At 37.3% G+C, this 25,414-nt stretch overlaps 1 protein-coding gene across 2 annotated transcripts in view; it reads left to right on the forward strand.

The window, feature by feature from the left end:
- The window catches only part of CCDC50 (coiled-coil domain containing 50), a 64,909-nt gene that overhangs the window by 23,357 nt on the left and 16,138 nt on the right, over window positions 1–25,414 (forward strand). The window contains exons 4-6 of one of the 2 annotated variants that reach the window (XM_047733012.1): window positions 4,729–4,819; window positions 13,759–13,876; window positions 18,144–18,671. In XM_047733012.1, coding sequence (XP_047588968.1) covers window positions 4,729–4,819; window positions 13,759–13,876; window positions 18,144–18,671 — 737 coding nt within the window. The remainder of the gene's footprint in view (window positions 1–4,728; window positions 4,820–13,758; window positions 13,877–18,143; window positions 18,672–25,414) is intronic. The other variant, XM_047733022.1, reaches the window with a different exon arrangement.

The raw sequence follows: 25,414 nt of genomic DNA on the forward strand, positions 1-25,414 counted from the left end.
GCAACCAGCACAGGGAAGAAGACTGGGTCTATCCCTCTTATGCCTTTCACTATTAGATTATAAATCCTGTAGTGGCTATCCCATAGTTTTCTTTGATTTGAAAATTTTTGTTCATTGTTGGAACACTTTCTTGGTTTTGGGACATGTGACTTCTGGTATGAACTCTGAACACTTGTAATTGTATGACTTCGAGGCATTTGGTCCATCTCTCTGAGTGTATATCCCTTCCCTATAGCATGTGGAACATAATCTCTGTCTCTTTTGCCTCACAGTTTGTTTGGGGGAGTCCAGTGAAATACTGGGTATCCAAGAACTTCAGGAATTATTTGGATTCCTTTACTATTTTCTGGTGGTGTTTGCTGCTCTTATTTTCCTTGAACCTTGTCCTTTGCAGGGAGAGGCAGAATCTTCTGGAAAGCTCTGAATTATACCCTTAGTTCTTTTTATAATTTTTGCATCTAACAAAAGTTCTTCCTTAGTCTCCTCCTTTAAGAGTTAGATAAATGTAAAGACCACATCTAAAATCTCTTCCAGCACAAGCTCACAGAGTGCATTTCTTGCCAGTGGCCCCTATCCCTAAATCGCAAATGGTGGGTTTTACTGCATGGTTTTGTTCTGAGGAGGAAAGGTTAAGGAAGAAGTGAAGGGACCTTTAATTTACTGTAGTTCATGTTCGAAGAAACAGGAAAACCTATCATTTTTGCCATTTTGAGGAACGGTTTATTCTTTTGTTCTATTACTCATAGAAAGAATTTTAGTCATCATTTTGTTAGCTTACTTATTTTCGAAATAAACACTCTTATTGACTCTTGCTATACCTGTCACCATGAAAGGCACTGAAGACCACAGATAGGAATAAAATGTAGCCACTGTCCTTAAGGGCCTCAGAGAAAAACTCTGAGTATTGTAAATCTACAGATAACCTGCACAAGCCACATGGAATTGGAGAATACATTTCATGCCTTTGAAGAGGGGAGAGACTGGGAAAACCATCCCAATTGCAGATGATACAATTAATCTGAACCTTGATGATTAATTAGAAGTATGTAGCCATAGCTGGGGAAAATGATTCTAGCCAGAGGAAGTAAAAAGGAAGACAGGAGGTAAAAGAACTTGGAATCTCATGGTAGCTACACGATGTTCAGTCCTGCCGGACTGCAGAGTGTGAGTAAGGGCCTGGGTAGGGGATGAGGCCAGAAAAGTAGTCAAAAGTTGGACCAAAAGGTTACTTAAGTCATATTTTTAGGAATTTGGATTTTGTAGATTTTATAAACAACAGAGAACCTGTTGGGGTTTTTATTTTGGGGCCTTCTCTGGGTGCTGCTAGGTAGGTGAAGAATTGTGGAGGCAACTGTTAAGCAGTGGTCAAATGAAGAGATGACGAGGCTTGATCTGAGACAATGGAATTAGATTTGACTGGGTGGCTCAGTCAGTTAAGCGACCAACTCTTGATTTCAGCTAAGGCCCTGATCCTAGGGGCAGGAGATTGAGCCCCGCATTGAGCTCTGTGCTTAGGGCAGAGTCTGGGACTTTCTCTTCCTCTGCCAATCCCCCCTGCTCTCTCACTCACTCTCTAAAATAAATAAATCTTAAAAAAAAAAAAAAAAAAAAAAAAGACTTGAGATGTGTGGAGGTTCAGGGTCACAACCAGAGGGAAGATCAGACCCAGAGCTAGAATAATATTCTAGAGTTCTCAGTTATTGCCCTTTACAGGATTCACAGTGCTTTACTCTGAAGGGCAGTTCTGAGGCTGATATAGAGGTTTACGATCCTAAGTTAGGGTAATGATAGTATAAAGAGATTATTCAGAGATTATCAAGATAAAACACTAAATATAAATGAGGATTTGGACAGTGATGGATTATAGGTCTTAAATTAGAGGAGAGCCAGGTGTTATATTTCTGCCTGGGACTTCGGGGTTTTGGAGGTATTCCTAACTGAAATAAGTTAGAAAGGACGTTTTTCTGATTTTCACACCCTGGTGATTTTGACATTGCACATCAGTGGATGGATGAAATGCTGTAAATATTAGTGAATTGGAACTTCTCACTCCGTCTGCATCCTGGGGCCCCTGTCCAATGTCAGGTTTGGCGGTTGTTGACTACTCCTTTCCCACTTGATTTTTCTTCTCAGGATTCTGTATAATTGGCTGAGTGTACTGGATCTGTTCCTTCATGGAAGTAGGTTTTGAAGTTACTAAGCTCAGGTTAAGCCTCACTTCTTTATATATTTTTAAGTTATTTTTTAAAAATTATTTAAATTCACTTTAGTTAACATATAGTGTATTAGTTTCAGCGGCAGAATTTAGTGATTCATCAGTTATATAGATCACCCAGGGCTCATCACATCACGTGCCCTCCTTAATGTCCATCACCTAGTTACCTCATTCCCCCCAACCAGCTCCCCTCTAGCAACCTTTAATTTGTTTCATAGAGTTAAAAGTCCCTTATGGTTTGCCTTCCTTTTTGTTTTTGTCTTATTTTTTCTTCTCTTCCCCTATATTCATCTGTTTTGTTTCTTAAGTTCAAAATATGAATGAATTCCTGTGGTATTTGTCTTTCTCTGATTGACTTATTTCGCTTAGCATAATACCCTCTAGTTCCATCCAAGTCATTGCAAATGGCAAGATTTCATTCTTTTTAATGGCTGAGTAGTCTTCCTGTGCGTGCGTGTGTGTGTGTGTGCGCGCGCGCGCGTGTGTGTGTGTTATGTGTACACCACATCTTCTTTATCCATTCTTCTGACTGTGGACATCTGGGCTCTTTCCATATTTTGGCTGTTGTCCATATTAGGAGGTACATCTGTGTCATTTGGTACCTTTAACATTTGATTTGGCCTTATCTTCTGTGCTGAACTTCTGCTTTCTTCCCATCTGTTATCATCTGTATGTAATTAATAGTTGCTAACTTCTGTACAGATTTTACATGAGTTTGGGAGATCCTAGTAGAGAAATCTTTGAAAACTAAGACCATGATTTTATATATGATCCTTAATTATTAGAAGTGAGTAAATGAAAAGATGATATATAAATAAAAATTGTTCTGAGTACGTTTTTATTTCTTTTCAGTTCTTTGGTTTGAGTGGTTAAGAATCCTAAAATATTAGACCTATAAGATGAAGTCATTAAGTCCAAATACTTTTATAGCTGATAAATTGCCATGAGAAAGCATGTTTCTCTTCCTTCTGTTTCTGTCTTGTGTGTGCACAACACGTGTACAAACCTGCGTCTGTGCACACATCTTCCACCTACAGCTATTTCCAGGCATGTTGAAAGTGACCCATTTCCATATAGAATAGTCAGAATAGTTTTTATCCTCTCAGTTTCGTCAGAATAGAGTATATGGATTTTAATTCCTCAATGGCAGCTAGGATTATTGCCCTCTGCAACACTTTTGAATTAGAAAATGCTATTTGCTAAACACGGAGTATACCACCAAGACTGAGACTCACTGAGTATTTTTTTTTTTTTTTTAAAGTAGACTCCATACACAGCATGGACTCCAGTGCAGGGCTTGAACTCAGGACCCTGAGATCAAGACCTGAGTTGAGATCAAGAGTCAGACACTTAACCAACTGAGACACCAAGGCTCCCCTACTGAATATTTTAAGTTCACTTGGCAGGGGGACAATGAAAGGATATATTTGTTTAGGAAACAAACTGCACCCATAAGTCACAATTGTAAATTTATTCCAGCATCTTTTTAAATAGTAAACTCTATGCATGTTTCTGGTCTTTATTCCTCACAACAGTTTTGTGTAAAAGTTGGTGTCCAGAGCCATCACATTTCAGGAGTTTTGAGCTGTCCATTTACTTTTCTTGAAACCTAAAGCCAGATGATATGTACACTTGTACCCACCTCTGAGAGATTGAAGCCTTATTTTGTGTCTGAACTGCTAGTTTATAGGTGCTGTTTTAAAGGATCCGTTTCTCCCACCAAAGTCATTCTCTTGTTTCTTTCACCAAAAAGTATTGTGACACTCTGAGTGCAGAGCGAAGATTTCCTCATGTTTGTATCCTCGGTGTTGAGCACAGGGGCCTGGACCATAGCAGGTGTTATTTAAATCTTTGTTGAATGCATGAATACCCAAACAAAACAATCCGTGCTGACCGTGGTATTACATTTTATTTTCTTAGGGGCCTGAGTATTAAGGGAACTGGCATCAGCCAAAGAGGTGTCTACTGGGGGAGAGGAGGAATTTTAAGTATTAGTGAAACTGAAAAATACATCTAATTTAAACATTTATAGAAATCATTTTAAAGTCATACCAGCACCTCTAGGTGATTACAGTGACATTTAGTGAGCTATCTCCCAAGTTTTTTCTATGTGTTCCATATCTGTATTTGGATATTTGTGGACATTAATCTCAGTCTGTGTCTCCTTTACATGTTCTTGAGAAAACATGCTTCTCTGTAGAGTGGCCCCAGTATGGTGAAGTGATTTAGGAATGTAGAAAAAGCATGGGACTTTCCATTGTAATGTCGGGGGATTGGATTCTGGTTCTGCCACTTACTTTCTCTGATCTTAGAGAAATGGTTTCACTACGCTGGGCCCCGCCTTTTTTGTCTGTAAAATGTGGTAATATCAACCTCTTTCATCACTCTCATGAGGTTTAAGTAAAATTAAAAGTGTGCATGGGCTCAAAGTGAGTATTAGTAAATTATGTTATTTTTAGGAAAAATCATGCCTTATTTTCTTTATTCATACTGTTTTAACCTTTGTTTTTTAGTGAACAACAAGACTGTGAAATTGCTCAGGAAATCCAGGAGAAGCTGGCTATCGAGGCAGAGAGACGACGCATTCAGGAGAAGAAGGATGAGGTACAACTTAGATAACGCCCCTCCACCACAGCGCAGAGGAAGGGCTGCTTTCAGTATTCACAGGCCCAGGGTAGGGTTGCTGGATGGGCAGCAGAGCTCTCATCTTTCGGGTGCCTAGTCCAGGTGTTCCCTTCCATGGACCACCGTTTATTACCCCTTGATAACCCAAGTGAAATCTTAAAAAATGATGATAATTCAACCTAAGGTATGAATTAGTTTCCTAGGACTGCTTTAACAAATTACCAAAAACTTGATGGCTTGAGGCAGCAGGAATATATTCTCTCACAATTCTAGAGGCCAGAAACCCGAAATCAGGGTTTTGGTGGGGCCCTGCTACCTTCTGGGAAAGAGGCGTCTTTGCCTCTTCCTAGCTTCTGGTCGCTCCTGACCATCATTGGCATTCCTTGACGTGTCACTGCATCCCTTTAGTCTCTGCCTCTATTGTCACATAGCCTTCTTCCTTGTATCTTTGTGTCTTCTTGTTTTCTTATAAGGGAACCAGTCATTGGATTGAGGACCTGCCCTAGTCTAGTAGGACCGTCTCTTAACTAATTGCATCTGTGAAGACCATTTTTCTGAATAAGGTCCTATTCTGAGGTTCTTGGTAAAAATGAATTTGTAGGGGACACTATTCGACCCAGTACAGGCTGTGTATCTATGGGCTATTCCTATAGTTTTGAGAGAGAGAGACTGAGAAAGAAAGAAAGCAGATCCAAGTGCAGGCTGAACATGAGTCAGGGGGTGTCTTTGTGAGAAGCTAGGAGCCACCGTTATTGTCACTTTACGTCGTTCATGGCTTCACCCTCCTATGAGTGCTGCCTCAAAGAACTAACCCATCTGTTTGATTCTGTAGGTATTTTTAAATTGTATTGTTTTTCCAGCTGAAAAATGACTACAAGTAGCAATAGTGTTTTGTTGGTAAGAAGATTTAAATTTGCAGTTAGTGGTTACTTGACTTTGTATTGGACCTTTAGCATTTCTTACAGACGATTCCTTTTCAATGTGTATTGATTCTGTGTCTGCCTTGTTTGAAACCAACTGTGCTGTTCTTGGCCACAGATTAATATGTTAAGGAAGAAAATGATTTATAATTTTTAAGAGTAGAATGGCCATATGGCCATATGATTTATTGTGTGTATACTCAACTACTTTTTTGGGCTAAAAGGGGGCACTATTAATAATTAGATAAACGGGGCCTGTCCTGCGTACCAGCATATGTGATCACCCTGTTAAATAGGTGGGATGAGGGCCATCAGTAAACCAGCCTGCATATACTGCTGCTCCCACAGAGCCATCCTTGTTCCTGTAAGACTCCTTGTTCTATGCCAGGTGAGCATGAGACACCTGGTATGTGTGTATTTAGCTGTTTCTTTAAGAAACAAACCATGATTTTAAGATAATCAGAACTGCAAGTAAGAATTAAGGATTGCTTTTTATCCTTCCTGTTATCAACACAGGAACTCTTTCTTGTTACAGGATGTGTTACTTCTCTATAGTCAAGACTTTGCTTTGGGGATGAAACTGGGAACTGAAAGAAGTGATTATATTTTCTAAACAGGAAAGCTTCTATTTAAAAAATAAGAGTAATGAAGTTGGCTTCTTATAAATGCTACTGGTGTCCTGTGCTTCCCACCCCCCATTCAGGAAAAATAGGAAAGAAAGAGAAACCAAAACATTTTATTTAGGCATGTAGAATCTAAACAGCAATCACAATAAATAGTCCTGTGGTAATACTAGATAAAGTAAACAGTTTAGTAATTAACTCTTTTTCAGATGAAGAAACTAAGACTTGAAGAAATCGGTGAGTTGTCCCCAGCTATAATAAGATGCCAGAGAAACGTCTACACAGTTCAGGTTCCCTGACTGACCATTTCTGACACAGATATCCTGTGACACAACAGAAAACATGTAAACTTTGGAGTTAGAGTGCCTTGGGTCTGAATCTTAGCTCTTAAACTTTTAGCCGTGACTTTCAGAATCTCACTTCACCATATGGAACCTCAGGTTCCAAATTGGAAAAGCCATGATAATGGTACACACTCTGGAGGCTGTTGGGACGTTTAAGTGAGATCATGTATGTAAGGCCTCTGGGACATAGTAAGTTAATAATTTCTCTTTCTTTTTTACTTTCTTGCCAGTTGTTTCTACACCATTTGGCCCTTTATAGCAAAAATTTCTCTTATAAAAAGAGATGTGTGTTAAATTAGAAAGGGGGAGAGTAAACAGGCTTAAGTGTATTCCAGTCTGGTGTGATGTGAGCAATCTTCAAGCATCTCTTTGCCTTAATAGGCCTCCCAGCTAGCTTGCCTTCCAGTGCCGTTTTACCTGCTCTGATGCCCCCATTCCCCAGTGCAGTGGAGAGATTAAAGGAGAAATCCAGTTGGGAGATTTCTTAAGACTAGCCTTAAATGCTCCATTCAGCCTCTTTGATTTTCCAGCTGATGCCTTAGATTAGAAGATGCCTACCATGCCGAGATGTTCTCTTATCAAAAAATAGGACTGTCAGCTGACTGGCATGTTATTAATATTAAATGAATAAAATGTGCAGTAGTAAAGCTTGTCATTGAAGGATGTATGATAGTGTATATTTGTTTATTTTCGTCCCTGTGCCTCGCAGAGGAGACTGAGACTGAGATGGGGATAATAGTGGAAGGTTTTCTGCCCAACTCTTAAAAAAACATTGCCTGTTACTCATGAACTGTCCTAATTCTTTTTTAATTTTTTCTCTGTCTGTGCCTTTCTATTTCCTTGTGGAGTCTGCTTAGCTAGTAAGTTCTTACTTAACAGCAGGGCTGTGGAAAATTCCTCTCTCATTTTCATCCAGATCTCATTTTCAGAGATTTTTGGGGTCAGCTCTCTTCAGTAGTTTATAACCCCCCAAACAACCAGATGTAGAATCCAAGGCCTCTTTCCTCTTGGGGCAGAGGATTTTTTCCTGAACAACATTGTACATGAGAAGTTACACAACTCCATGTGGGTGAATTACCATATCTGGCTTTGTTTTGGTATAATTTTATTGTGCTTTTTAACAGAGCACAGATGTAAGAAAAATAGCATTTCCATGCGGGAAGACAGATGTACAAAAGTTAAAAAAAAAAAAAGAAAAAAAAAAAAGGAATGAAAGAAAGGAAAAAAAAAAAAGTCTTTTGTATTCTTACCAGTATTGTATCCTCCCCTCTCCTGCTTCTCCCCTACTTTCCCCCTTCTCTTTCTTTTTTGCTCTTGTCCTTCCTCCCTCCCTCCCTTCTTTCCTTTCCCCCTTTCTTCTTTTTTTCTTTTTTAAACTTTTTTACATAGCGTCACTATAGTAGTTGCATTTCTCTCTAGGCCCCTGTTGAAGCAGGGTTGTAGCCTTCGGGAATACTAGACTGCATGAGTTTGTAACTAAGAAAAGTGATTTAATTCCATTGGGATCATTCTCTTTGGTTACAACATAAGCATTTGTCATTTCATAAAGCTAAGGAATGTGTGTTTGGTTGATTGAAGTTATTTTTAAATTAAACTCTTAATAAGCATATTGTGTGTTTGTATGTGTGTATCTGTAGATATACATATGTGTCTTTTGAACCTAGGTCCAAATATATGTTAATGTGCAACTATTTTAGGGCAAAACTTTTTTTTTGTTTGTTTGCTTAAGTAAACATTAGCGTGACCATGTTATGAAAAGTCTGTGGCACTAGTCCAACAATTTGAAACCATTTATAATATGAACTGTTCAGAGACAGACTTAGTAACCAATTTACATTAAAAATTAATCTAGCGTGAACCATGGTATTTTTTTTAACATTATTAAAGTGATTAGAATTTCATGTTCTAAAGAGTATTTAAGTTGGTAATATTTAGAGCATAGCTCAAATAGCAGTACATTTTAGCTACTTAAAAAAAAAAGCCCTATGTTTTGGTACTTTAAAAATAAGATTATACATATATGCCCAGAAAGTGGGGAGTGAGTGGAAGGTTTTTAGTTGAGAAAATTCTTCTCTCTTACCCTGGTCATACGGATGTTTTTTTTTTTTTTAGATTTTATTTTATTTATTTGACAGAGAGAGAGATCACAGGTAGGCAGAGAGGCAGGCAGAGAGAGAGGAAGGGAAGCAGGCTCTCTGTTGATCAGATAGCCCGACGTGGGGCTCGATCCTAGGACTCCGGGATCATGACCTGAGCTGAAGGCAGAGGCTTTAACCCACTGAGCCACCCAGGCGCCCCCGGATGTTTTTACTTCATAGAATTGGTATGTTGTTTACCGGTCTTACACCCTCTGAAGATTATATGTATTATGAGTTCCCTACTGAATTAGATGATAATTGCTAGTTAATAAGAAGTGTAGCAATATAATGGAATGGTTTTCTTTTTTCTTTTTTTTCTTTCCACTGATCATTTGACAGTCACATTTTTAGATTTCGTCAGTTGATTTTATGCCAAAGATTTCCTCAGTTTGAAACCCACTACCATTGAGGAATGGAAGTGGAAGCTCTCAGGGAGAAGTGACGCCAATATAAAGTCATAAAAACAAAAAAAAATAGCCTAAGGAATCCAACATAATAGTTTAGTAATTTAAGAAAATATATATATTTATTTGAGAGAGAGAGAGAGAGACAGAATACAAACAGGGGGAAGGGGCAGGAGGAAGGGAGAGGGAGAACCCCAAGCCAACTCCCCACTGAGCGTGGAGCCTACAGGGCTCTATCTCAGGACCTGGAGAACATTACATGAGCCAAAATCAAGAGTTGAACACTCAACTTACTGAGCCACCCAAGTGCCCCAGTGATTTAGTAATTTGTCATCTACTTGGGAAAGATGTGTTAGGCTCCTCTGGGCTCCACTGCGCCTTGTTTGTGATAATGCTTCCCTTGGGGCACTCACCTTTGCATGTCTTAAATTATGCTAATAATTTTGCTTCTAAAACTTAATAGGTAAGAACTTTGAGAATATTGGCCATATATGCTGTTTTTCTACAGGTCTGTAGGAGAATGTTTAGCCCATTGAAGGCAGTCAGTAAAACTGTGTTTTTAGTCTTCATAAGCTTTTTAGCAGGTATATGTTGAACACCTCTGTTCATGGATAAGGCAGAATCAGAGACCATGCATACTGGCAACTGATTTGTCTGTTTTCCTCTGCCTTTTTCCATGACTATATCCACTGCCTTGTCTTGATTTATAAACAAAACCTGGAAAACCTACAAAAATAAGTGTTTGGTGGTTTATCTAGGAATAATACAAAAAATATTGCTGTTATTTTTGGTGAGGAAAATCTATTTTGTATAGTTTATTTCAACTTAAATAAAATGTGAATTTTGTTATTAAAAAAAACTATGCTTTTATTAAAATGACTTTTTTACTAGCATCTAGAGATCCTTAATTGTGTTTTGTCTTATACTCACAGTTTCACATTTTCAAGATTTGGATACAGTGGTGAATTTTCATTCCAGTAATGTATTTACCAGGAAATCTTCTAATTACGGAGTGTTTTTTTTTTTTTGTACATTAGTGCAAATTAAGCCTACCTGATTAATATGATTAATTAAAAAATAATTGAAACTGACTTCAGAAGGGCTTATAAGTTCTTTTAGGTTTGTTTTATTAAGTTATATTTTGTGAAACAGTAAATCTATAAGGTTTATGCTTTTTATATTAAAGGCTTCTTTCTCAAAGTAAGTTTGAGTATATTTAGGTTATAGGAAGATAACAGGCTTCTTTTACCAAAGTTTTAAAGTAGGTAAAGGTGCATTTTAAAGAGTTAGATGTAATACATGCTTTCTACTCAGTGCCTTGTGTTTTCTGGAGAACCTTTAGAGACTGGTGTTCTCAGAAACACAGCTTTGGAAATGCTCTTCTAGATCAACCTTTAACAGGAAGGAAGCTGAGGAGGACCAAGGAGGTTGTTTATGTAACGGGTGACTAAGCTGCACACAGCATTGTGACTAATTGTTGTCTTCTGTTTGTTTCAGGGGAAGTTCTTTCTCCTGAAATCACCTCCCTGAAGGCAGGGCACAGTAATGCTGGAAAGTGGGGAGGGGCACGCACTTGGCGAAGCTGCAGCTCTTCACACAGCAGTCACTTGTCAGTGGGGCCCTGATCCTTTCTCTCATCAAGCTTGGGCAGCTTTTCCTCTCACCCAGTCGCAGCTTACTCAAAAAAGAGCTGAGAGCTTAGAAGAACAACAGTTTGGGTGCTAAGGCCCATAACTGTTATTTTCCTCAATGAAAAGCACTATCTTTGACTAGATAATACAAGGCAAGAAGCGGCATCATCCTCATTTCTTTCCTAGTTCTTCACACTGAGAACTTGGCTTATTACTGTGTATCCATTAGGACAAAATTCAGTAGCGGGAGGGCAAGTATAAGGTCTCTAAAGTATAGTTTAACTTAATCATGTCTGCTGGCAGTTGGACCTGGTAATTTTCCCTTATATTTTTACTCCGTTACAGCAAGGGAAATTTCTTGTTTCCTGTAAAGCAAACCAAAATGTTAGGTGCTTAGTAAACATGATAACTCAGGGAAATTTTGCATTTTCTTCCTATTTTGCAATAAGTATAGAGATTTGGGAAACTCTACTATAATAATACTAGCTTTGGGAGAGCAAGATATCTGTCCTACTTCTCTCTCTCTCGAACTGATTGATATATTACTTTATAAGACACCAAATACAATGAACCTGGCACAGGGGCTATATCTGGTAACAGATTTATTAAAATGATGCATTAGGGAATCAAGCAAGACATTTGACTTTAAGATTGACTGGTAATGTGTGTAATGTGTATATAAATAGATATCTATATGTATATATAGACTATGTAGATATAAATATGTATGTATATCTATAGATATGCATGTATGTGTTTGTGTATACATGACCATATATATAGAAAGAGAGACAAGTAGTTGATTGGTAGAAAGGTATGTGTATTTTGCACAAAATTTATGAGACGCTTCCAGCATAGAAATCCATTAAAGACAGTATGTTAATTAGTATATTCATGAGTTTGAATTTAGGTATTCATTTAACATAAGGTCAGATTTGTAAGGCCATTTTGATGAACATTGAAAGCTGAGTATGCAGATAATCATTGCTGATTTACCTAGCTGCCACATCCATAATGTTCTACACTGACCTGAAAGTAATTCATTTATTCAGATGAATTTTTTTGAAGTTTGCCTTCCAGTCTTAGTATATTCTTCATTTTGACTTATTTAAAAAATTGCAGGGGCGCCTGGGTGGCTCAGTGGGTTAAAGCCTCTGCCTTTGGCTCAAGTTATAATCCCAGGGTCCTGGGATCGAGCCCCACATCAGGCTCTCTGCTCAGCAGGGAGCCTGCTTCCTCCTCTCTCTCTCTCTCTCTCTCTCTGCCTGCCTCTCTGCCTACTTGTGATCTCTGTCTGTCAAATAAATAAATAAAATCTTTAAAAAAAAATTGCAAAAGGCAGAGTAGTAATGAATTCTTGGTTCAAAATTTATATCAACATCTAAGCACTTCTTATATTCCCTATTATAAATAGAAAGTAGGCACCTCAAACTACTTGGGATTGTTATTTTTCATAAGTGAATGCTGTTGCATATTTGGTCTATAAGAATCTGGCAACCCCTAGGGACCTTCTTTCCAAAAAAGTGTACATGGAACAAAGTTTATGTGCTGTTTTGTGGGTCTTTCATAGAAATAAGCTTCAGATTCAGAACACTGTAACTTTCTAGCTCAAACGTTTAGTAAGCCTTCATCCTGTACAGTGTGGACTCCAGAGTCCCCACACACTGAGATTGTGTGTAAGGAGGCCTGTGATCCAGTCTCAGACTGTTTTTCTGACTTACCTTTCTCTTTAACACCCCACCTCCTGTGTTCTAAATGGACTGTTGGTTGTTCCCAATACAACATTCATATTTTTTCTGAGGTTGTTCTCCCTCCTTACTTTGCCTATTGGAATCCAGTTCTTTATTCAAAACCTAACGCAAATACAAAGATTTGCACTAATTAACCTTTTTTTTTTTAAATATTTTTTTAAGATTTTATTTATTTATTTATTTGACAGACGGAGATCACAAGCAGGCAGAGAGGCAGGCAGAGAGAGAGGAGGAAGCAGGCTCCCCACGGAGCAGAGAGCCTGATGCGGGGCCCAATCCCAGGACCCCGGGATCATGACCTGAGCCAAAGGCAGAGGCTTCAACCCACTGAGCCACCCAGGCGCCCCTGCACTAATTAACTTAAGCAGAAATAAGACTTGCCTCTTTTATACTCACATTCATATTTTTACCCTCTTATGAGGCATTTATGATTTAATTGTATTTTAATTATTTACACATACCTTTGTTTTCAGATGATGATGGTAGTCTTTTAGGGGCAGGGTCAGAATGTTATTTATCACTCAGTAACTGCTAAAAACTTGCCTGGAGATGAAGCAAGGGGGAGAGAGAAAGAATACCGTTTTCTCTTCTTCAGCTAACGACAGTAGTACTCTAATACAAAGCTAAATCAGAATCAACTGAAGAATTCTTTTATAAAATTTTAAAATTAAATTATACATACAATTTATAAAGTTTCATAGATTACTACACTCTTCTCCATCCAGACTTACTGAATCATCAGCTTGGAAAAAGGGCCCACAAATAAGTATTTTAAAAATTATGTTGTATAACCAGCTTTAGGAAAACTAGGTTTGTATGTCTCCAGATTGGATTAGATTTAAATTTAGTTAAAAAAAAAAAAAAAAAAAAAAGCCTTTCTTGTTCATCTGGATCGTGCACCACTCCTGTTGAGCTATTATGGATGGCATTTGAATAGCATGAGCTTAATACCTGAAAGCCTGGAAAGCTATGGACAGAGCCCACAAAAAGCTTGGCAATGGAATATCAAACCACTGACTTGTAGGGCTACTGGGTGGAATCTGTTCCACTGTAAAAGGTTTGTTCATTCTCTCGTAATACTGATTAGCATTCTCTCTGTACTTGCAGGACATAGCTCGCCTTTTACAAGAAAAGGAGTTACTGGAAGAGAAAAAGCGGAAGAAACACTTTCCAGAATCCTCTGGATCCAATGTTTATGGAGATAGTTACTATTATGAAAATGGAGGTAACAATATGATTTACTCTGCCTTAGACTCAACCATAAGACACCCCTTTAAATTTGTCTGTAAAGTGACCTCAGGGGCTGTGTGGATTTGTGGCCAGATCCTCTCTGAATCTAATGAATTCAACTGTTCCTTAGTTGAATGATAAGAGCTATTTTTATGGCTGTTAATACAACTGTGGTTTTGTAAGATTTGACATGCATTCTGTTGTGCTGTAGCCATTTGGAATGCTGTACTACATTCTAAGCACATAAACTGGGGTGTAGAAAATGGGGTGAGTCTCTGGGCTTGGCCTTTCTCAAGGAGTGTGTGCAGAATGTCCGAAGCAGCAGAGTGCCACAGATAATGAAGATGGTACGTCATACATCAGTTGGGTAACAAAGCTTCTTTCTGTGCCTCTTGCCTATTCAAACATTGACCAATGAGTATGTGTGCTGATGACAAAATTAAATTCTAAGACACTGTGTTCATTATTTGTCCTTGATGCTTCCTTGCTGTTTGACTGCCGTATAGAAATATTCCTGATGATGAGAAGTCCCTTCTGAATTTCTCTTCTCTAGTGCCTGCTTTTGCAGTGTAGTGGTGGCAATGGCATTGTGGTGGCAATTGTGGTGCCGGTGATTCTTTTTCTTAAAAGTGTGTTGGGAAATGAGTATTTGCAAGTATTGTTCCATCTTCTTTAAAGATCTGTCAAAGGAAAGACATTTCTTATCATTCTAGTATCAGTATTTTTTGTAGTTCAGCTTGGAGACCCGACTTAGGTTAACAAGTAAGTAAAACCTAAAGCATCTCCTAAAGAGTAAAGATATTAAAGTCAATGATCCCCAATGCCCTTGTGAGCTAATTATCAATACTTCTCTATAATTTCACTGGAAAGGAGAAGCAGGTATTTATTTGTCTTTGATGGGTAGAATGAAAGGAATGCATATGTAGATGCTAGGATTACTATAGTTGAGTACAATCTTACCCAGTAGAGCTTGGCTCTACTGCAGTTAATAAGCAGGTTGATTATTTATTGTTTGTGCTCTTCTTCCATATGTAAAATGCCCCGCTCTTTTTGATAGTCATTTTCCTTATGCTGGTTTTTTAAATGAAATCATGTAGTACATCATTTAAGAAGAAAAAAAGAATATTGCCATATATTTCTGTAGCTAGAGACCAGAAGGCAAAGAGTTTATTCTTCAGCTTTAATTAAAAGCTTAGAAATGTGCTGTGGCGTTTTTCATTTGTTTTTTTTATTTCTGCTCTGCAATCATGTTCACTGCAAATAAAAACAACCATTTGAAACTATTAAGTCTATAAAAACATTAGGATGGCAAGTAACTAAGTATACTGAAGTATTAATTTTGGCCTTCCTCTGTTAAAACCTTTGCCTAATTTCAGTCAGGACTCAAATCTGGTTGATTTAACCAGAGTGCTGTCATCCTCTAGGGCAGGAGACTATGTTAAGAATTCAGTGGTTTTTCTTAAAGTTTAAAAAAAAAAAAATCGTGAAGTTGTGACCTCCTGAGCATATGCATATAAATATTAGAGTTCCTCTTCAATTGTGTTGTTGCTGCAAGTTTATAGTTTGCTGAACATGTGTGATCCTCATTCATTTGCCTTTGAGTTGGACCAAGTTGAGTTCCATAGAAACCACATTATAATTCAGCTCATATGCACAAAGTGTAAAGTGTAATCCTTGTTCCTTTGCAGTGGTCTTTTCCCAACACATAGGGAGGGATATTATTTAATCGTACTTCTCTATCTTTATGTATACTATGATTTTTGCCTTAATTACATAATAATTAAAGTAGACATTATAGAAGTGGCTTTCTTTTTAGCTTTTATTTTCTTAAGCTTAAATCTTAAAAATGATCATTTGTAGATTTTCTGCAAATTTGAAATTATCTAAAATGTATGTCAGATTTATATCAGCTGAAATGCTGTGTCTTGTTCATTTGTGAATCCATGTTTTTCTTTCAAAGCCATACCTGTATCATAGGCATATGGATCATTTTTTTTTAAATCAGGCTTTTGGAGTCACAAGACCTTAGTTCCAGTTTCATCCCTTCTCTAGAACAATTGTAGTGTTGGGAAGTTATCTACTGTAATCACAGTAAGCCTTTTTCTCATTGATAAAATGGAGATTTTAAAAATAAATCCTTCACATGGATCTTGAGAAGATCAAATAATGTAATTTTGGTGAGGATTTAAACTCTTAAGTACTATTGTTTATGCATATATCAGTATTATGTGTATACAACAATATCTTGCGTATCTATGCAAAAATCATCTTATTTTGAAAGACAAACATGGAAGCACACAAATGTTTATATATATATATATATATATGTCTATATGCATATAAAGGTATATGCATTGGCTATAAGTAAGTTAATTATATTTGCCAAATAACATAGTCTCAAGAAATATACAAGTCTCAGTCCTTAACCTGGATAGGGTTTCAAAGGATTCAAACAGATTCCCCCACCTCAGTCTTTTTTCTTTCCGAGGTTTAAAGTTATCACAAGTGAACTAGACAACATATATTTTTTCCTGTCAACTCTGTGGAAATAATAGTGAAAGTTCTGTTCTAATTCTTGGAGCACACTTACCTAAAGTAGAAGTATTAATATTAGTTAACTTTTTAGAAAGAGTTAAAAACAACAACAAAACAATCATAGTCTCACATATCCACGTCAGAAACAAAGCCCTTCTTGTTTTGGGGGGCTGGAAGGCAGACTTCATTCATGCAGCTCTCTGTGGGAACACTGGTATTAACACTAAACCATTGTTCCCTGGATGTGGTCATCATTTAAGTAGCGAGTCAATATTATATTAATAATTCACAACAGTAGTCAATTGATTCTTTCTCAATTGTCAAGATATACTTAAAATAATAGTTTGGTAAAAGAATAGATACCTCTATCATAGAGAATAATTGTTCTCTTTCACTTTTATGTAAAAAATAAATTTAATCAAAAGTTCTGTAGATAATTTTGTAAACTTTTTGGAAGACAGCTTTTAATTTAGATGTCATCTTTGAAGCAGATTTTCTTTTCTTCTGGAAAACTCAAGAGGAAATGATTAAGGTTTTGAGAACCCTTATGGCATCAGTGATACATTTAGCATGTATCTCCCCTTCCTCTGTTTCTTTATTTGATTAGCAATAAAAAAACCTAAAAAAAAAAACCCTAAAAATTAAGAAAATATATAGTTCATTATTTCCTCTATGTCCCATCAATTGGGGTAGCTGTCTCAAATGCAATTCAGCAAGTGGGTAATTTCAACAGGAAAGGTATCTTAGCTAATTTAGCAGTTTTCTGTGGAATTAGGATGTCTTTTTTTTTTCCAGAATATATTGAGTCTTAGAAAACATTAAATATGCCTTGCAAAGTGCACAGTAATATCTTTCCTTCATTTTCATAGTATCCTCCTGCCTCAGTGAGATCTAACAAAAGCACCCCTCTATGTGCTATTTTGTGTTACATTTAGGGACTTGTATAGTTAGCACACACTGCATTTTTATACAGAGAATACAGTATCGACTCATTTTTTGAAATGAGTACAGGGATGGAAGTGACTCCTTTTCCTGTATTCTGTTATGGCATCCCTTTTTAATTTTTTCCTCTGGCAAAGTTAAGGAAGTTTGGGAGCAGAGTTGTCTAAAGATAACAGGGTCATTTACTCATTTAAAATTGTCTATTCCATCCTCTTCCACATTGAACTGCATGGCTGGGAGAGAGTAGGGAAATACTAAAGTCTGGGTCATTTCTCCAAATGAAATGGAAACTAGCAACATTCTGATAGAGATTTATTGTCATTTCCAGTAAGAATATTTGAAAGTCTTCCTGGAATGCTTAGTTATCACCAGGCTTAGTTGTTTTCTGTTTTTATAAGACTCTCTCAATCCCTATTTTCTCCCCATAGTAGTTCCAAATTGGTTTTATAAGTAGAATTTAACATTTAATGGCTGTGGTTTTTGTTATTGGCAAATATCAAAGTACTATACTAACTCCCTATTCATAATCAAGCTCTTCTTTCAAATTTATTTCACATAATTTTATTTTAGTCTTTTACGTTTTTGACTGAATACCCAGAATCCTTCATGTATACATGGACCATTCCAATAAATGCCTGTCCCCTATTTTCAGTTAAGTTGAAAAAGTAGTCTTCTCCATTTTAAAATACATTAAACTTGGGTCCCTGTCTTTCCTGCATAGTGAGTTCATACTCTCATTAAGTTAACCTGCATTTTATTTTTCACATCCCTCCACTTCCACTCAGACCAGCCACAGTCAAGGAGGGCAAGGGAATTGGGTTCTGGAGTCTCAAGGTCATGTAGACTCCAAAGTGATGGAAACACTGTGAAGCAAAGGAACAAGAAACCCAAACATCCAGTGGAGAAGTCGGAAGAACTGGAAGATCATTGTTCATCAGGGAAATGTCTGTCATCCTATAGCTTGGGCAAAGTGAGGGCCAGTTCCCAAATTGACACTGAGCAACGTGAAAGGAAATGGTCTGATCATGAGAGACTTCGGAGACCTCCACTTCCCAAGATCAGTGGTGAGGTGTTTCTGAGTACTGGATTTGATGATGGGGAGGCTAACAGTATCCATCGAACTTGGAATTGGGAAAAGCAGTCCAGACACCAAGGCCAACTTTCACCCAAGTCTTCACAGAAAGCAGGGCTTCATTGCAAGGAAGCTGTTTATGGGAGGGACCATGGGAAAGGTGAGCACAGACAAAGGAAACACAGGCCCAGGACTCCTCCCTTCTCAGAGAGTGAGGAACAGCTCCAGCTCCATGACACAGCTAATAAAGGACAGTCACCTTGAAAGTCCTGGTATCATGTATATATATATATAAGCGAATGTATTTAATAAGCATCTTAAGCAACCTATTCTTTCTCTTTAGTTTATACTCATGGCTTTAAAATAAATCCTGGAGCCAAATACAAAACGTATCTACTTAAAATCAAGTTTATAGTAAGAGGAAAAATATTTGTACCTTTCTCCTACTGCTTTCCAAGAAAATACACCAGTTCCTTACAAAGGTCTTTTTTTTTTTTTAATATTTTATTTATTTATTTGACAGACAAAGATCACAAGTAGGCAGAGAGGCAGGCAGAGAGAGAGGAGGAAGCAGGCTTCCCGCCGAGCAGAGGGCCCGATGCGGGGCTCGATCCCAGGACCCTGAGATCATGACCTGAGCGGAAGGCAGAGGCTTTAACCCACTGAGCCACCCAGCTGCCCTTACAAAGGTCTTTTAGCCTCAGATTGCAGTGGAGGTGCCCGTCCCGGATACAGTTCTTCATTTGCCAAGACCGTATACCAGAGATCAGATACCAAATCAGAGCTCCTGAATTTCTGGTTGTAAGTAAGAGGTATTGACACTGTCTTCATAGTATTTGCCGAACTAGAAAACCAGTGAGGCTGGAAGTACCAGCTTCTCTCTTGGTCTCATCTTTCCCATTTGTAAAATGAGAGATTGAATAGGCAGTCTGTTATAACAGCATATTTCTAATTGTGGGCCTTGCGCTAATTTTGTCAGAATCAGCTGGGCTGTTTCCTAAAGAGGCAGCTTTCTGATCTCATATGATCATTTCTGTACTTTCTCCTGGTGAGGTGGATTTGTTTTTGACCTGTACTTAAAGTTGGAAGAACATTGCCTTAAGTTTCTTTCTAAGCTGTAACCATGTTCGACTGGAAGGCTGCAGTTGGTGTTCTGAAGTGTCAGTATCGGGTACGTTCTGTTCTTGGGGTTTGTTTGGAATGAGGTGAATGTTAGACTTGAGCCTCAAATTTTCTGGCATCTTTGAGGCTCTGACATCCTTCATTGACACAGTAATGGTTTTCTCTGTTCTTATCTGGAAACTGCTGTGGTGATGTTTTCCTTGTGGCTGGACCACTATCAGTCATAATTAGGCCATACTCCTCTCCCTCATTCTATTTTATTCTTCCTGAAGTTTTACAGAGACACAAGGGTTACTGGGGAGTTCCATGGAGGCATCTGTTCTTATTTTCTCCTTCTCACTGCTCAGCCAACCACTTTTTCTGGGTCTGGAACTGGTTTCTATGTTGCAGATTCAGGTTGGTTTGATAGGTTTCTTCGATCATGTTATCTCTTCTTGTGATGTTAGTCATTTAAGCTATTAAAAGACTTGGTCATAAAGAAAATGAAACTTCAGTTTAGCAGTCACATTGAGTATCTGCTGAAAATATTCTGCCTCAGGCTTTATGTTCTGGGATATATGCTTGGATCTGAGCCCCAGAGGTATAAGTCAAGCTAGAAAGTAGAATAAATGTAAACAATTACAAATTAGATGTACTTTGAACAAAGAGCTATGTGGGAGTAGAGGAGGCAGTGATATGATCTCTCTATAATAAGTTATACTATCTATATCCAAATGTAGAAAGTTATGTTGGAGTCATAACATGGTGAAGGATTGCTCCTATCTCTACATTTCTGATTCTGTGATTCTGCTTTTTAAGTATGCTTCGAGAACCGGTTAATCTTTACGGCTTTTTGTTATACTTGAGGCTTTCTTAAATAGGCTTAAGAAAGGTAAAACTAATATGAAATAAAACACTGATTCACAACCCTCCTACTGGAATTGTGGGTAAACTTCCTCTTCCCTACTACCTCCCCCACCCCCCAGTGGTTTAAAAAAACAATGCAGTTAGGCTGGTACTAAAATGGCTACAGTGTAGCTGCTGACCTGTCATTCTGTATTCAACCTTACAAATTTTACCTTCCTAGAGACTTGAGGTATTTGATTTTGTGACCCTCTAGAATAGAAGATTACATTAAAATGCAATTATTAAATACTGGTGTCTATTCTTGTTTTTGTAAAAGCACAGTTCTTAAAGTTGTTAGCATAGGCCAAAGTTTTATTTAAGTTAGTAATGAAGAAACTACCAGGATGACAAAGAACTAGTTCTAACAGAATTTGCATAGTCAGTTGAAAAAGGAATGCTATTTACAATTGCTAAATTAAATATAAGATCAGTTAACTTTCTAAAGGAGTTTAAAACCCTATCTCCGGGACGCCTGGGTGGCTCAGTTGGTTAAGCAGCTGCCTCCGGCTCAGGTCATGATCCCAGCGTCCTGGGATCGAGTCCCACATCGGGCTCCTTGTTCTGTGGGGAGCCTGATTCTCCCTCTGCCTCTGCCTGCCACTCTGTCTGCCTGTGCTCGCTCTATCTCTTTTTCTGACAAATAAATAAATAAAATCTTTAAAAAAAAATAAAAAAAAATAAAACCCTATCTCCTTTGAGGGTAAGTTCTCTAATGAGCTTTTAAGTTATAACAGCTTATTACTTCCTACTGGTTAACTTCCAGCCTCTCAGGACCATAAGACATTTATATCTTTCTGCTATGACATTCCCTGAGCTTCATACTGGCTTATTAAAAAAATATTCTTGCATGATATTCAAGAATCTATCAGTGTCATCTTACCTTATCCCAAATTTGGGATAAATGTATCTTCAGTATTAGTACTTCTAATAATTTTAGCTTATTGTGCGAGAATTTAAAGGTAAGTTTTATTTGTGTTTGTTCAGGGAGGTTCTTGTGTCCTAGTTTTCACCAATCCTGCCAGAAATCTAATATTGAGATTTTTTGCTTGTGAGACATGTAAATTTCAATGACATATCAATAGTTCAAATAAACTGTTTCTCCACTAGATATTTGAGACTTAAATATTACCTCAAATACTGACTCATTAAGTATTCTGTTCATTCATTCATGCATTCATTTATATTGAGGTATAATTAACATACTATATTAGTTTCAGATATACAATGAAATGATTCGATATTTGTGTATATTGTAAAATGTTCATAAATCTGGTTAATATTCATCACCATATACAGGCACAAATTTTTTTCTTGTGATGAGAACTTTTAAGATGTACTCTCTAAAAAAAAAGTATGTATTCTCTAACACCTTTCAAATATGCAGTACAGTATTATTACCAATAGTTAAACCATAGTTACTTATTTTATAACTGGAAGTTTGTACCTTTTGACCCCCTTCAACCATTTTGCCCACTCCTTACCCTCTGCCTCTGACAACTCCCAGTCTGTTATGTATCTATGAGTGCTTTTCTTTTTTTCCTTTTATTTTTTTTATGATTCTCTATGAAGTGCGGTCATAAAGTATTTGTTTCTTTCTGGCTGACTTAGTTCACTTAGCATAATGCTGTCAGGGTCCTTCCATGTTGTTGCAAATGGCTAGATGTTCTTTCTTATATCTGAATAATATTCCACTCTATATATACCGTATTTTCTTTATCTGTTCATATGTTGATGGACCCTTAGGTTGTTCCCATTCTTAGCTTTTGTAAATAATGCTACAGTGAACATGGGGTTACATATATCTTTTTGAGTTAGTGTTTTTGTTTCTTTCAGAAAAATATCCAAAAATGGAATTTACTGGATCACATGGTAGTCCTATTTTTAATTTTTTGAGGAACCTCCATACTGTTTTCCATAGTGACTGTTCCAGTTTACATTCTCACCAACAGTGCGCAAAGTGTTCCCTTTTCTCTACATCCTTACCAACACTCATTATTTCTTGTCTTTTTGATAACAGCCATTCTAACAGGTGCAAAGTGAAATTTCATTGTGGTTTTGATTTGCATTTCCCTGATGATTAATGATGTGGAGCACCTTTTCATGTACCTGTTGGCCATCTATATGTCTTTGGAAAAATATTTATCAGAATGTCTGCCCATTTTTAAGGCAGATTGTTTTTTGCTATTGAGTTGGATAAGTTCTTCATAGATTTTGGATAGTAATTTCTTACCAAATTTGTAAATATTTTCTCCCATTCCATAGGTTGTCTTTTCATTTTGTTAATGGTTTCCTTTGCTGTGTAGAAGCATTTCAGTTTGACGTAGTACCAGTTGTTTACTTTTGGTCTTGTTGCTTTTACTTTTGGTGTCAAATCCAAAAAAAAAAAAAAAAAATCATTTCTAAGAGCTTATGTTTCCTTCTTAGAGTTTTATGGTTTCAGGTCTTATGTTCAGGTCCATAATCCACTTGAGTTATTTTTCTTTTTTAATTTTATTTATTTATTTGACAAAGAGAGATCACAAGTAGGCAAAGAGGCAGGCAGAGAGAGAGAGAGGAAGCAGGCTCCCAGCTGAGCAGAGAGCCTGAGGCGGAGCTTGACGAGGGGCTCGATCCTATGACCCTGGGATCATGACCCAAGCCAAGGGCAGAGGCTTTAACCCGTTGAGCCACCCAGCCACCCCCACTTGAGTTATTTTTTTATAATGTAAGTCCAGTTTCATTTCTTTTGCATGTAGCTGTCCAGTTTTACCCACACCACTTATTGAAGAGACTGTATTTCCCCCATTGTATATTCTTGGCTTCCTTGTCATAGATCCATCGAACATATATGCATGGATTTAATTCTGGGCTCTCTATTCTGTTCCACTGACCTGTGTATCATTTTCTTTTAAACTGCCTGGAAGTGACAGTCTTACCACCCTGTTAAACTGATTAAGTTTGTTCGTTTGACTATTTCACTTGAATGTCTTCTAAGTGACTTTGAAAGATACTAAGACAAAAGGTTTTCTTAGTGAATTCTGTAGTGTAGAGTAAGAGTGGAGAGGGTTTAGTGTGTTAAAATCTGAACACATCCCACTCTGTTGTTTCTTTCACTGGTGGCAAAATGGAAGGAACAAGGCCTAACTGTAATCTTTGCTGTGAGACTCAGCTGCTTAGAGAAGTATCAGTTTCCTATAGATAGGAGAATAGTATCACAACCTCTTTTCCACTAACTTTGTCCAATTCCAGCTCCCTATCTAATTTCATTTATTTTCCCTGAAATACTGTTTTCCAGTTATGACCAAACTAATGATAACTCAGGGAGGTTTATATTTCATTTAAATATGGTTCACTCTTGGGAATATCTCTGTTTCCTGACTGTCCCAAACCACTCAGAAATCTGTTTTAAAGCCAGCCCAGCCCAGCCTAGCCCAGCAGTGTAAGATTCAGTAGCTCTAGAGATGATGGGAAACTGAAGTGAATTCTGTATTCTGAATAAACAGGTGCTAATAGGCCTGAAGTTAAGAAATCCAGGTTTAATAGTCTGTATTTGTGGGGAAGACAGATGAATACATGGCTCGTGGATTTACCACAAAACTAGATGTAAAGCTCTACAAAGAGAGACTTCTCCAAATAATTTAAATTTCTTCATGTGCCCAGAATTTAATTGTATTTTTTCCTTTCCTTTTTGTCAAGTACAGTGAGGCATTTTGATAAAAATTATTTTAATGTATGGTTATTTTGATGGATATAATATAGTAAACTAATAGTTTCGATGCCATTTTCAAGCAAGCATCAACTATTAGGATTAAAACAACCAAACTGCCGATGGCCAGATCTCATCCAGGCTACTTAAGTTAGAATCCTTGAGGTTTGAGATGAAGATTTTTATGTTTATTTAAAGCATCCAAGTGAGTTTAATATATAGCTAGAGTTGACAGCCACTAATACAAAGAAGTAGGCAGTTAGGAGTAAATTTTCTTTCTCCCTTCAGTAGTCCCTTTACTGGAAGTCACTATTCCAGATGGTTAATCATGTTCATGGCACTAAAAATTGTTATTACTTCTGTATACAATACATTTACATTGTTGAATAATTGTAATTAATACAAGATACAAAGAGAAAATATCTGCAATTTTGAAATAAACATTAGCAGCTACCACTTGATTAAAAGTTATAAAAGGATTATATGTTGTTTATAACATTTCAAAGAAAAGTGCCAAAATTCCCCATCAGTCCCCCATGTTCCTTTTCCCTCAGAGGAGTAGAAATCAAAGTCATTCATTATGTTCTTTGGTATTTCCCTTATGTTATATCTTCCCTAAAATTTAGCAACAACACTGAACTAATCAAAGCTACAGGAAGGATCGAAAGCAAGTGGGTTTGTTGACCATCAGAGCGGAAACTATGGTAGAGCCACTTGTGGGCTCACAGGTACTGTCACATAGCTCCCCGGTGATACTGTTTCTGTTCCCCCTGAAGTAAAGTATGCAAGGCAGAGATAAATAGAAGGAAGACCCTCATTTCCTCCAGTCTTGACTCCTCAGCCTCTTTAAAACTCCTGACTCTCTATTTTTTTTTTTTTTTATTTCAGTGACTTCACCTTTTTTTTATAATGTAAGTCCAGGTGACTTACATTAAGTAAGTCAGTAAAGTAAAGTAAGTAAGTAAAGTAAGTAAGTACTTATCAGTAAGTAAGTAAAAAAGGTGACTTCACCTTTTTTTCACTAGCTATTTTTGCAGAAGCCTCACTTACAGTTCATTGTGCGATTTTCTGCTGTTGAAGAAACTATATGAAAGGGGAGTTTTGCCTGGTGGTTTTGTGTGGGTAACTTTGTTTCAATGTGTGGATAATCTGCATTGCCACTTCTGTGCCTAGGGGAAAAAATTATTTCACGTGCCACTTCTGTGCCTAGGGGAAAAAATCATTTCACATGCACCCTACATGGAATTCTGTAGTGATGGCAGTGTCATCAGAGTTAGATACTAAAGAAGAAC

The sequence above is a fragment of the Lutra lutra genome, chromosome 1, assembly GCF_902655055.1.
Source record: "Lutra lutra chromosome 1, mLutLut1.2, whole genome shotgun sequence".
In the NCBI taxonomy this organism is placed as follows: domain Eukaryota; kingdom Metazoa; phylum Chordata; class Mammalia; order Carnivora; family Mustelidae; genus Lutra; species Lutra lutra.